The following is a 12812-nucleotide window of genomic DNA, read 5'->3' on the forward strand; positions in this document are numbered from 1 at the left end:
AGATGACTGGATGGCATCACCGACTTGATGGACATGAGTTTGAGTGAACTCCGGGAGTAGGTGATGGACAGGGAGGCCTGGCGTGCTGTGATTCATGGGGTCGCAAAGAGTCGGACACGACTGAACTGAACTAACAGTATTCTTGCCTGGAAAATTCCATGGACAAAGGAGCCTAGCGGGCTACAGTCCACGGGGTCGCAAAGAGTCGGACACAACCGAGCACACACACACACACACCCTCCTACTTATACAAAAATGTGAATTTCCCAGAAAAGTTAGTATTTACTTGGGACTTTTAATAATCAATTTTATTAATGATATTTGCCATAAAGGGGAAAATCCACAAGATGTTAAGATAAACAATAAAAAGACATAAGGATAGGGACTTCCCTGGTAGTCCAGTGGTTAAGACTCCATGCTCCCAATGCAGGGGGCCCCGGTTTGATCCCTGGTCACAGAACTAGATCCTACATGCCCCAATGAAGAGTTCACATGCTGCAACTAAAGATCCCACATTCTGCAATGAAGATCAAAGATCCCTCATGCTGCAACTAAGACCTGGTACGGCCAAATAAATAAAAAGATATTTAAAAAAACACAAAAGACAAAAGGATAAATTCTTAAATTTAAGACTGATACTTGCCAAAGAATATATAGGTCTGTAAATTATGCTGAGAGAAAATGTGACAGAAGTTAACTAATGCTCTGTACATGATGCCTGGCATATAAAACATGCTCCCTTTTTTAAAGTAAATGAACAAATACATAGGACTTGAAATCCCACAAGTTAAAAATGGTGGTATTTAACTATTTTATCACAATAACCATGGACCGTTTCATAAAACATAGGCAAAGAAAATGTCAAATGAAAGATATGATTCCTAAAGTATAAATCAATAGATTTTCTACGCATTTATTTTCAGGATCCATTTTCAAGTCTTTATAGCATCCCAAATAAGCTAGACTACCGTGATTAAAGTATAGATCTTCTACTAGAAGGCAGCCTGAACCACAGAAACGTATCCCCAAGGGCTGACGTGGTACGTAGAAAGTACCAAGAACCTCCAGAGAATAATTCTGATGACTGAACTTGAAATAAAAATCTCTTGCCCTACTTAGGAAACAGGTTTGTCTCTCCTGATTCCTGGACAATAGAGCAAATGTGTCCTTTGAGACTTCCTCACGAAACTCAAAATCATCTTCAGAAACTCCAGCTAATCAATTTCCTACAGTAGTTCCAAGAGTGATTTCAGAGCTTCAGATAGGCAATTTTTATGTTATTAATTATTTAATATACATTATTTTTTTTGATGATCCAGTGGATGTTGGCAATTTGATCTCTGGTTCCTCTGCCTTTTCTAAAACCAGTTTGAACATCTGCAAGTTCACGGTTCACATATTGCTGAAGCCTGGCTTGGAGAATTTTGAGCATGACTTTACTAGCATGTGAGATGAGTGCAATTGTGCGGTAGTTTGAGCTTTCTTTGGCATTGCCTTTCTTTGGAATTGGAATGAAAACTGACCTTTTCCAGTCCTGTGGCCACTGCTGAGTTTTCCAAATTTGCTGCCATATTCAGTGCAGTACTTTCACAGCATCATCTTTTAGGATTTGAAATAGCTCAACTGAAATTCCATCACCTCCACTAGCTTTGTTTGTAGTGATGCTTCCTAAGGCCCACTTGACTTCACATTCCAGGATGTCTGGCTCTAGGTGAGTGATCACACCATCATGACTATCTGGGTAGTGATAATCTTTTTTGTACAGTTCTTCTGTGTATTCTTGCCACCTCTTCTTAATATCTTCTGCTTCTGTTAGGTCCATACCATTTCTGTCCTTTATTGAGCCCATCTTTGCATGAAATGTTCCCTTGGTATCTCTAATTTTCTTGACGAGATCTCCAGTCTTTCCCATTCTGTTGTTTTCCTCTATTTCTTTGCATTGATCACTGAGGAAGGCTATTCTTTGGAACTCTGCATTCAAAAGGGTATATCTTTCCTTTTCTCCTTTGCTTTTCGCTTCTCTTCTTTTCACAGCTATTTGTAAGGCCTCCTCAGACAGCCATTTTGCTTTTTTTGCATTTCCTTTTCTTGGGGATGGTCTTGATCACTGCCTCCTGTACAATGTCACGAACCTCCATCCATAGTTCATCAAGCACTCTATCAGATCTAGTCCCTTAAATCTATTTCTCACTTTCACCGTATAATCATAAGGGATTTGACTTAGGTCATATCTGAACGGTCTAGTGGTTTTCCCTACTTTATTCAACTTAAGTCTGTATTTGGCAATAAGAAGTTCATGATCTGAGCCACAGTCAGCTCCCAGTCTTGTTTTTGCTGACTATATACAGCTTCTCCATCTTTGACTGCAATGAATATAATCAATCTGATTTTGGTGTTGACCATCTGGTGGTGTCCATATGTAGAGTCTTCTCTTGCGTTGTTGGAAGAGGGTGTTTGCTATGACCAGTGCGTTCTCTTGGCAAAACTCTATTAGCCTTTGCCTTGCTTCATTGTGTACTTGAAGGCCAAATTTGCCTAGGTTACTCCAGGTATCTCTTGACTTCCTACTTTTACATTTCAGCTCCCTATGATGAAAAGGACATCCTTTTTTGGTGTTAGTTCTAGAAGGTCTTATAGGTCATCACAGACCATTCAACTTCAGGTTCTTCAGCATTAGTGGTTGGGGCAGAGACTTGGATTACTGTGATATTGAATGGTTTGCCTTGGAAACAGAAATCATTCTGTCGTTTTTGAGCCTGCACCCAAGTACTGCATTTTGGACTCTGCTGACTATGAGGGCTACTCCATTTCTTCTAAGGGATTGTTGCCCGCAGTAGTAGATATAATGGTCATGTGAATTTATCCATTCCGCTCCATTTTAGTTCACTGATTCCTAAAATGTTGATGTTCATTCTTGTCATCTCCTGTTTGACCACTTCTGATTTACCTTGATTCATGGACCTAACATTACAGTTTCCTATGCAATATTGTTCTTTACTGCATTGGACTTTACTTCTATCACCAGTCACATCCACAACTGTTTTCGCTTTGGCTCCATCTCTTCATTCTTTCTGGAGTTATTTCTCTATGCTTTTCCTGCAGCATACTGGGCACCTACCAACCTGGAGAGTTCATCTTGGTGTCATATCTTTTTGCCTTTTCATACTGTTCATGGGGTTCTCAAGGAAAGAATACTGAAGTAGTTTGCCATTCCCTTCTCCAGTGGACCACGTTTTGTCAGAACTCTCCACCATGACCTGTATTTCCTGGGTGGCCCTACATGGCATGGGTCATAGTTTCATTGAGCTAGACAAGCCTGTGATTCATGTGATCAGTTTGGTTAGTTTTCTGTGATTGTGGTTTTCATTCTGTCTGCCCTCTGATGGATGAGGATAAGAGGCTTGTGGAAGCTTCCTGATGTAGACTCACTCGATACTCACTTTGATCTATTCTCACATGGTCGTCCTGTTTTACAGAGGCTGGACAGCTAAAAACTACATTTTTCAGATGCCCTTGAAGCAAAGGTTTCACCTAAGACCAAAGTGTGGCAAAGCAGATCACTTAAGATACAGAGAGTGAAAAGTAACATGTAATGATATTCTTGCCCAAAGAAGTTAAAACTTCTGCCATGTATGAATCAGCTTTCTGATTCAACAACACAGCCCATAATGGCAGTAGCCCCTTCTCAGGCAAGTTCTATAATGTCCTTGTGGGGAAGAAACTCAGTCTAATCTGTTCACTACCCTACTCAATGTTTACCTCTTTCTTAATAAATCCCATTTGCTACAACTACTTACAGCAGATACTCTTGCTACGGATTCTTGTAAAATAAGTACCAAGTAAACAGGGATATTTAAAAAAAAAAAAAAAAGCACCATCTTGGGACTTTCCTGGTGGTCCAGTGGTTAAAAATTCACCTTGCAATGCAAGGGATATGGGTTTGAGTCCTGGTCAGGGAACTAAGATCCTGCATGCCATGGAACAACTAAGCCCATGTGCCACAACAAAGATCCTGCATGTACAACTAAGATCCAACACAGACAAAAAAAAAAAGCACCATCCTATTAGCAGTTAGAAACCTATCAAGAGTTAACAGCTTATGGATAAAGATATAGGCTTGACCTAGAAAGCATTATAATTGAAAAGCCTAAAAGGCTACTGGCCAGATTACAAGGAACACAATAAAGAGTTAACAACAGAGCTTCAGACAGACTCACAGATCTAGAGAACAAACTAGTGGTCTGCAGTTGCGGAGGGTGAGGAGGATACACAGGGGTAGAGAAGTATGAGGTACAAACTATTAGGTAAAAAACAAGCTACAAGGATATATTATATAACACAGCAAGTATAGTCAATATTTTAAAATAACTATAAGTGGTGTATAACCTTTAAAAATTGTAGGACTTCCCTGGCAGTCCAGTGGTTAAGACACCACACTCCTAATCCAAGAGGAGAGCGTTCACTCCCTGGCCAGGGAACTAAGACCCCACATGTTGTGCAGCATGGCCCCCACCCAAAAAAAACTGTGATTCAATCATTATATTGTACACTACTGCATATAACTGTACACATTATAAATTACATAATATTGTACAGCAACTATACTTCAATTTTTTAAAAAAGAGGTTTAGATAGTTTGGATCTGGAAGAGAAAGAATTGCCAGCAAAGCTGATAAATTAGGAGAAATAAAAGACAAGAACCAAAAGAGGAGAGAATTCAAAAAATGTGAAGATGCCTTCTGTTCAACTAAACACCAAAGATGACAACTGGGTTAAGATCCATTCTTCATATTACTTCCTTTCTCAAAGATTATCCTGTATAAAAAAATAATGCTCAAACTCTCTCCAAAATTGGGACCCTTGTCTGCTACAGTTCTTTTATACCATATATTTTTCTTTGTTTTCTTTATTTATGGCTGTCCTGGATCTTCACTGCTGCATGTGGCTTCTCATTGCAGTGGCGTCTCTTGTTACAGAGCACAGGTTCTAGGTGCACAGGCTTCAGTAGTTGGGGCTTAGTTGCTGCGCATATGCAATCTTCTTGGACCAGCAACTGAACCCATGCATTAGTTCAGTTCAGTTCAGTCGCTCAGTCGTGTCCGACTCTCCGCGACCCCATGAATCACAGCACGCCAGGCCTCCCTATCCATCACCAACTCCCGGAGTACACTCAACCTCATGTCCACAGAGTCAGTGATGCCATCCAGCCATCTCATTCTCTGTCGTCCCCTTCTCCTCCCGCCCCCAACCTTTCCCAGCATCAGAGTCTTTTCCAGTGAGTCAACTCGTCGCATGAGGTGGCCAAAGTATTGCAGTTTCAGCTTTAGCATCAGTCCCTCCAATGAACATCCAGGATTGATCTCCTCTAGAATGGACTGGTTGGATCTCCTTGCAGTATAAGGGACTCTCAAGAGTCTTCTCCAGCACCACAGTTTAAAAGCATTAGTAGGCAGATTCTTAACCACTGGACCACCAAGGAAGTCTTTCTTTTTTTTTAACATCACAACTTTTATTCAGTCTTCTTTCAGAAAAAAAAAAAATCTTTTTTAGGTCCTAAAATAAAAGTCCAATCCAAGACCCACACCTAAAGAGCTTTCACAGCAGTCGTAGTTGCCTCCTCTGAATTCATGGAACATTTATTTATCAGGCACCAAACTAAAATCCAAACTAAATTATAAGCTTAAATAAAGCAGGGGATGTGTTCTTCATTTCTTTATATTCTGAACCCCCAGCATAATGCCACATTCACTTCTAACAAATAGGCCCTTTCAACAGGTAGTTTCAGAAGGTTGGAGTTAAGATTGCAGGAGATTAAAATTTTAACTAAATTGACTTGGAAGGTGCACAAAGAAACTTTCTGTAAGGATGGTGATGTTCTATATCTTCACAGGGTTATGGATTAAAGAGATGTATGAACGTGTTCAAACTAAGGGACAAGTTAAACTACTTGTTTATTTATAAAATAGACAGTTCATGATAGGAATGCTCAAGTAAAGGGTAAAGTATACTTACTCTGAAATACAACCAAACATAAGATGGGTTGATAAAATACACTGACAGAGAAGTCAGAATGGATAGACAGATAAAGTAAATATAGCAAAATAAGAATTACAAAATCTAGGTTGTGGGTATTTAGGTATTCAATGTATAAACAATTCTTGAAACTTTTCTGTGATTGAAATTTTCGATATAAAATGATAGGGGGAAAAAAGCAGAGTGGAAATGAGGTTGTGAGAGGCTCACATTATTTCAGAAGTAGGACTGATCTTAAGAAGAAAAAGAAGGTATATGCATTCCTCTAGAGGGATGTCTGGATTATTCCTCTTCTCTCTGGCTCTTTCTCTAGTCTTAGACTGACTACACAGGCTAGTTCTGGTCTTGAATACTTGTTGCCTGAAAGAAAATGTACACTCACTAAGCTCCCTTCATTCTAGAACAATCCAAGTCTGTGGAGCCTAACCCCTTTGTCTGTCTTGGGAAAAAATAATTTTTTCATTCTTTTTACCTGAGTTTCTAATACCTCCTTGACTCACCTTTAGACTAAACGTGTGACCAATCTGCGTAACATAAATGGTTCATCCTCTTGGTCCAATTCTTGCCCTTCAGACTCATGGCCCTCCACACCAACAGAATGTTAAAACAAAGGTCACCCAGCCCCTGGCTGAGGACCTGGCAGAGAGTACCCAAAAATGCTTGCTGTATGAGTAAAACCCATGCTTGATAACAACATGATACATAAATAGAGCTTCAGTTCAGTTGCTCAGTCGTGTCCGACTCTTTGTGACCCCCAGGCCAGGCCTCCCTGTCCATCACAAACTCCCGGAGTTCACTCAAACTCATGTCCATCGAGTCAGTGAAGCCATCCAGCCATCTCATTCTCTGTCGTCCCCTTCTCCTCCCGCCCCCAAACCTTCCAAGCATCAGAGTCTTTTCCAGTGAGTCAACTCGTCACATTTAAATCTACATTGTGTTGAGGGTTGAAAAATGTTTGTGCTAAGTTTCCAGAGCTGAACATTTCAAAAGGGAAGATCTGGAGCCTCTTCTGTGGAAAGCGAACTAGAAGATGGACCTAGAAACGAAAGGGTGACAAACTCCTTCAACTGACTTTAAGAAACACCTACGTTTAAATCATTAATGCTTTCCCCAGATAATACAGTCCGTTCACCAGCTTCAAAGTACCACAAACATGAACTAAAGTGGGGGAAGATAAATTATGCATGGGTAAGAACTGACAGGAATTCCATTTCCAATGACCTAAATGCATTTGGAGTTCATTTGCTCTTTTTTTGTTATTGTTGCTTCCAAAGGACTGCAGATTATGCACTTGCTGAATTTTGCCTTTGTCACACATGACCTAACAAGGAAGGCATTCATTCTACCATAGTAGCTTCTCTCAAGTGTCTGGTTCTAAACAGCTGCAAATTTTGGAAGATAACACTGAATGATGTCTCTAACCATTAGTATGTTCTCTCCCCAACAGATATGAAAATAAGATTAAGGGTTACTAGAGTATCAAAACTGCACAAATTAAACTGGCTAAGCATAAATTAGAAAAAAAGTAAAAAATATGTATAAGAATTTTAATTCTATGTGTTAATAGAATAATTGATCCAATAAACATATCCTAAAGAATTTCTAGTACTTTTATTGTTTATATTTGCTTTTATCGGTCAGAAAGATGCTGTATCACTAATGATTGGCTAACTTAGTCCCCTAAATACAGCAACTGGATAAAATAACAAAATAATACTGATCGCAAATAAATTTCCATTTATAAGAAGTAAAAGCTGCTTCCTAGTCCCAAAACTGCAAGGCCTGGGTGAAAAATAACTTGCCCAAAGTAGAAACAAACTATGTTTATGTGTTATGGCTGGTTTAGTTATACAACTATTCAAAGCTGTTTTTTTTATACTTTTCATTGTCTCTCAGTCATATCAGAATACATACAGACCTTTATTCACCACCTATCAACTCATTTTCCATTTTAAAAAAATCATTAAACTGCTAAACACAATGGGTGGGGAGGGAATGCACTGCCAAGGAGAAGCTATTTTATTATCATCATTTATGTGCCTTTCAACTTACACACAGTTTGACTTTCACCCCTTCCCATGCACACTAGTACATTTAATTTACACACATCCACGTGGCCTCCCCTAGAAAGGCTCATTGGAAAAGATACTTTAAAGTGTTCTTTTTGTACCTCCTTCAACTCCATTACAAAATATGTTGTCATGATCCTTTCATTTTAAAGAGTAGCCTGATTAACACCCTCGAAATTAGCAATTTCATTGTTAATTTGGTACTTATCAGTCTTGAGGATCCAAAAAATCAAATTATGTCTTCAGACCCTTAACACTGTCACCACACAATTCCTACTGTTTTAAAATATGTATATCGTAATTTTAAAATAGGACACACAATGCTGTAGAATGCCCAAAGTATGGTGAGTATTAAAATGAGATTTACAAGAACGTCTTGTTTTGTAAACTTCCAGTCCAATCTAATAGTAATTAACAAGGTTAAATTTCTGCTTTCATTTTCTGTGTAAACAAAGAAACACAGCATAACTTTCACCAGCATGTTGATGAAAATCTAGAGACACAATACCTTTTCAATCACCTTTAAAGAGCAAATAAGGAAGTATCAACAACAGAAAACCCCTAATAAGTCAAGGTCAATGGGGAGGGACTGAGGACTCCCATGGGAGCTTCCAGCTGAAGACACTAAATTGCAATTATGCTTCAGTTTTAGCCATCTACCTCTCAAACTAGATCCTATTTAAATGGTTTTATAGAGAGGAAGAAATGATGAGCAAAAGTACTGAAATGCTGCAATACTTGAAGCTAGTAACGTCAGGTCTAGCTCCTCTTCTAGCCTGATCTCTTTGGAAAGCTTCAGAAGAAAAGCAGTATTTACAGACAAGGCATTTTTAAAAATTCTGTAGTTTCATATTTGCAAGCACTACAGACAAAATTTTAGTTACTTGTCCAGGCAAGCAGTTCCTGGTATATATTATTTTACTGTTACAGCCAGTCTTAGTAGGAAAACAAGAAAAAAGCCTTTTTGGTGAGCTATAACCGCAGGAAACCCTCAATTATCCATGGGTAGGGACAACCCGGATAAATTAAATCCCCAGTTAATTATTATTTAACAATAATATTGGATTAATTCAGACCTCCTCTTTTCCTTTTTACAAAAGAAAAGGTTGACTTAAAAGCCACTCTCTTAACCACAAAAAAGCAAATGCGCAGATAAATTATTTCAAAATCGTCTATCAAGAAAGAGTAAGGAAATCATCAGCACTCAAATTGGTTCTTTTTCAGCAATTCCGATCACAAGCCATCAAACTACGAGTTAAGCTCTCTGAAAAGCATTTACATCAAACACCCAGCATCCACCCCCACCAAAAAAAAAAAAAATCCTCCTGATTGAGATTTTCCTCAATCAAATGGGTCTTATATTGAACTGTGTAACAATGCTTGTTCGAAATGAAGTTAAAGAACTTGCCAACTACTACATTAAAACTGTAAAATGCTGATATCGAACAACTTTCGATTCAGATTCTCTGGGACCCCGGGCGTTGACAGAAGCTTGAACTTCTTTTCCTTCCCCTCCCGGTCCTCCCGGCCCTTCGGCGCGCCAGGGTTCCCACCGGGGCCTGCAGTGACATTATAGATCATCGCCCCGTAACCCCTGACGTCACAGACACGCGGACCCAAACACTGTGACTTCATCGCGGACCGGGGCGGCACCGCAGTCGACCTGCACCAGCCCAGAGGCGCCTCCGAGCCGCCGTCCCGCCCGGTCCCCACAGAAGGTTAAGGACAGGCGCCAGCCAGCTCACCTGCGCTGGGGCAGGGAAGGACGGAGCGGCCGAGCCCTGGCGGGCGCGACCGGGCAAAACAACCCCCAGCCAGGGCCCGACTTCCTCACCGGCCGCCAGTCCCGGGGGTGGGAGAGACGATCCCGAAACTCCTCAGGGCCTATCCCGGATCTCCTCGGCTTCACCCCAGACCCGGGACGCCGTTCCCGCCCGCCTGCCCGCCTGACCCTCCGAGCCCCGCGGGGGCGCTCAGCGCCCGGCCCGTGTGCAGGCGGAGGCCGTCCCCGGACACGCTGCAGGCCACCGCGCCCCTGCCCCGGACCGAGCCTCGGACCGGCGGGCGGCACCCCCGCCCCCACCCGCCCGGCGCCCCGAGAGCGCAGGCGGGCGGCGCGGGGGGCGGGGAGCGGCCACGGTGGCCGCCGCCGGACCCCGACCGCGCTGCTCTCGCGCCACGCCCCACCCCGGCCCGGACCCACCTGCGCGCCTGCCCCGGCCGCGGCCTGGCCAGGGGCTGCACACCCCTATACGGCGGCGGCGGCGGGAGGCCTGGCTCACTCCCCACCGCTGAGACAGACCGAGCGCCCAGCGCGGCGCGGCGGAGCCCAACGCTCGCCCCGAAACCCATTTGTTTGGCTAAAACGGCGTGACGTCACGCGCCGGCCCAATCGACGGTTGGCCAGGGGAGGGGCCGCGGAGTCAGGGTCACAGCGCCCCCTGCCGGGGTTCTGCGGCACTTCGGGCGCTGGGGATTCAGAGTCGGGGACTTAAAACAGGGAGGTAACCTGGTGAGGCTTCTTCTGGCCCCCACGTGGTGAAGAGTGAAAGCTCGAGCACGACCTGTAGAGAAAGGACTCAACCCCTCAAGCTAGCCAGAATGGTAATAAGCCAGGGTTCAACAGTCAGTAGCAACGGCAAGTCTACTAACACTCGTGGGTGGATATGGGTGAAACTATGTAAATAGTGTTAAATTACTGGTAGATAACCTAGTAGACTTGGGTTCAGATTTTGGTTCTGCTTCTATCTGGGGAAGCTGGGCTTCAGAGTTCTTATTTGTAAAATGAAGGGATTGGGAATGTCCGTTATGTTTCTTTCTAGACAAAGGCAGGAATGCGTGCGTGCATGCTAAGTCGCTTCAGTCGTGTCTGACTCTTGTGACCCCATGGACTGTAGCCTGCAAAGCTCCTCTGTCCATGGGAATCCCAGGAAAGAATACTGGAGTGGGTTGTCATGCCCTCCTCAATGGCAGTAAGACCTCCCAGCAATGAGGTTGACAGTCTCAAAATGTGATCTTTAGAAGAGGAAGGGATTGTAAATGATGACTACAAAAGAGGTTTTGGGTACTTTATTTAATATTTTCAAATCAGAGTGCCAGTGAAGACTATTTTATACTCAGCCTTTAAACTGATAATTGTGTTCACTGTAAAAATAATTTTGACCACATCATAAAGCATGAGGACAATAAAAGAAAAAAACTCCTTCACCCTAACATAGGCACTCAGCATTCGGCTTATTTTCCTTTAGACATTTTCTCATGCATATTTTACAATGTTGTACTCATAGTGTACACACAATTTTGGATCCTTGTTGGTTTGGGGTGCTTTTTTGTTTTTGTTTTTGCGTTTATTTTTTCCTAGTTCTACATAAGCTTCATAAACACTTCAGAAGCTGTGTAAAATTATATTAAGTGAACATACAAAATTTACCAAATCCTTCATTCTCAGACTTATTTTCTTTATGACATTATAAGGAAACCATAGGACATTTTCATGAATGTAAATTTTTTAAGATAAATACCCAGAAATGGAATTTCTAGGTGAAAGAGTATTGCCACTTTTAAAAGTCGCACCCTCATGGTAGTTTGCAGTCACTTTTATGGGTCATTACTTCCAGGTTTCCTTTGACCAATCATCTTGCTTTCCCTGTTTCTGAGTCTGTAGTTGATATTTCTCAGGGTCCTCCCATCTGTGCGTGTATCTTTTAGCCGTGATGAATTCTAGCCAAGAGATTTATGGGCAGCTGACATCACTAACTATGAGGTGATGCCCCCTCTCTTTTGACCTCCAAGGAGCCTTTTCTGAGCATGGATATAGGCAGGGAGTTTTCCTTAACTCTGAAAATGAGGAATATGTGGTCTCTTACCGGTGTCACTAGTGGTAAAGAACCCCCCCTGCCAATGCAGGTGTAAGACAGCAGGTTCGATCCCTGGCTTGGGAAGATCCCCTGGAGCAGCGCATGGCAACCCACTCCAGTGTTCTTTCCTGGAGAATCCCATGGTCAGAGGAGCCTGGCAGGCTACAGTCCACAGGGATGCACAGAGTCAGACACGACTGAAGCAACCTAGCATGCACACGTCTTCTATCTGGAAAGGCCCTGGACTCCTCCATTATCCTGCTTTTATGGAGTTCCTACTGTTTTGGAGTTTCTGTCCTCAGAGGAGAGACTGTTCAGCCTGGGGCCCATCTATCTCCTGCCTCATTATTAGAGTCAAACTGAGCAAGGACCCCAGAACTCTTACCATATCACTCACTGGAAATTGCAGATGGGTTAAAGACACTGAAACTGCAAAAAATGCAAATATCAAAATTAAATGACACTGGTTTCCATGTGGCCAGTACATCTTCACTGTAAGAGTCTGATTAAAGACTGTCTGGTCTAATGCAGTGGTTTTCAAACTGTCTCTGATTGAGAACCAGTCGTGCAGGGATTTTTTTAATATTTAATGGATTGTGAACTATTTTGTAAAATATAGTATAACTGACTAAAACTTCTAGAAATGTGAAATTGTTGTTTAAAACAGCCCAAATTCTTGATTATTAAACTCAGCACACATAAAGTTACTCTGTCAAATTGCTAGTAAAGTTTCTGAAACTCTTCCTCTCATTTCTGCTCTTGTCAGAGACTGACTCTAAAGCTGCCTAGTGGAACACACTTTGAATCAGCACTATCCATGGGGTCGCTGAGGGTCGGACACGACTGAGCGACT

General features: G+C 42.1%; 1 protein-coding gene across 4 annotated transcripts in view; it reads right to left on the bottom strand.

The window, feature by feature from the left end:
• The window catches only part of FBXO34 (F-box protein 34), a 76175-nt gene extending 65721 nt beyond the window's left edge, over positions 1-10454 (bottom strand). For 2 of the 4 annotated variants that reach the window (XM_055437381.1, XM_055437384.1), the window contains exon 1: positions 10306-10443. Coding sequence is in view for 1 of the 4 variants with exons in the window: in XM_055437380.1 (XP_055293355.1) it covers positions 10306-10454 (149 nt within the window). In the remaining 3 variants the exon portion in view is untranslated. Of the gene's footprint in view, positions 1-9847; positions 9866-10305 lie in introns of those variants that run through there. The other 2 variants (XM_055437380.1, XM_055437387.2) reach the window with 2 other exon arrangements.
• Between the last annotated feature and the right edge of the window lie 2358 nt (positions 10455-12812).

Source organism: Moschus berezovskii, chromosome 9 (assembly GCF_049115385.1).
Source record: "Moschus berezovskii isolate FMDL1 chromosome 9, NW_MosBer_1.0, whole genome shotgun sequence".
Taxonomy (NCBI): domain Eukaryota; kingdom Metazoa; phylum Chordata; class Mammalia; order Artiodactyla; family Moschidae; genus Moschus; species Moschus berezovskii.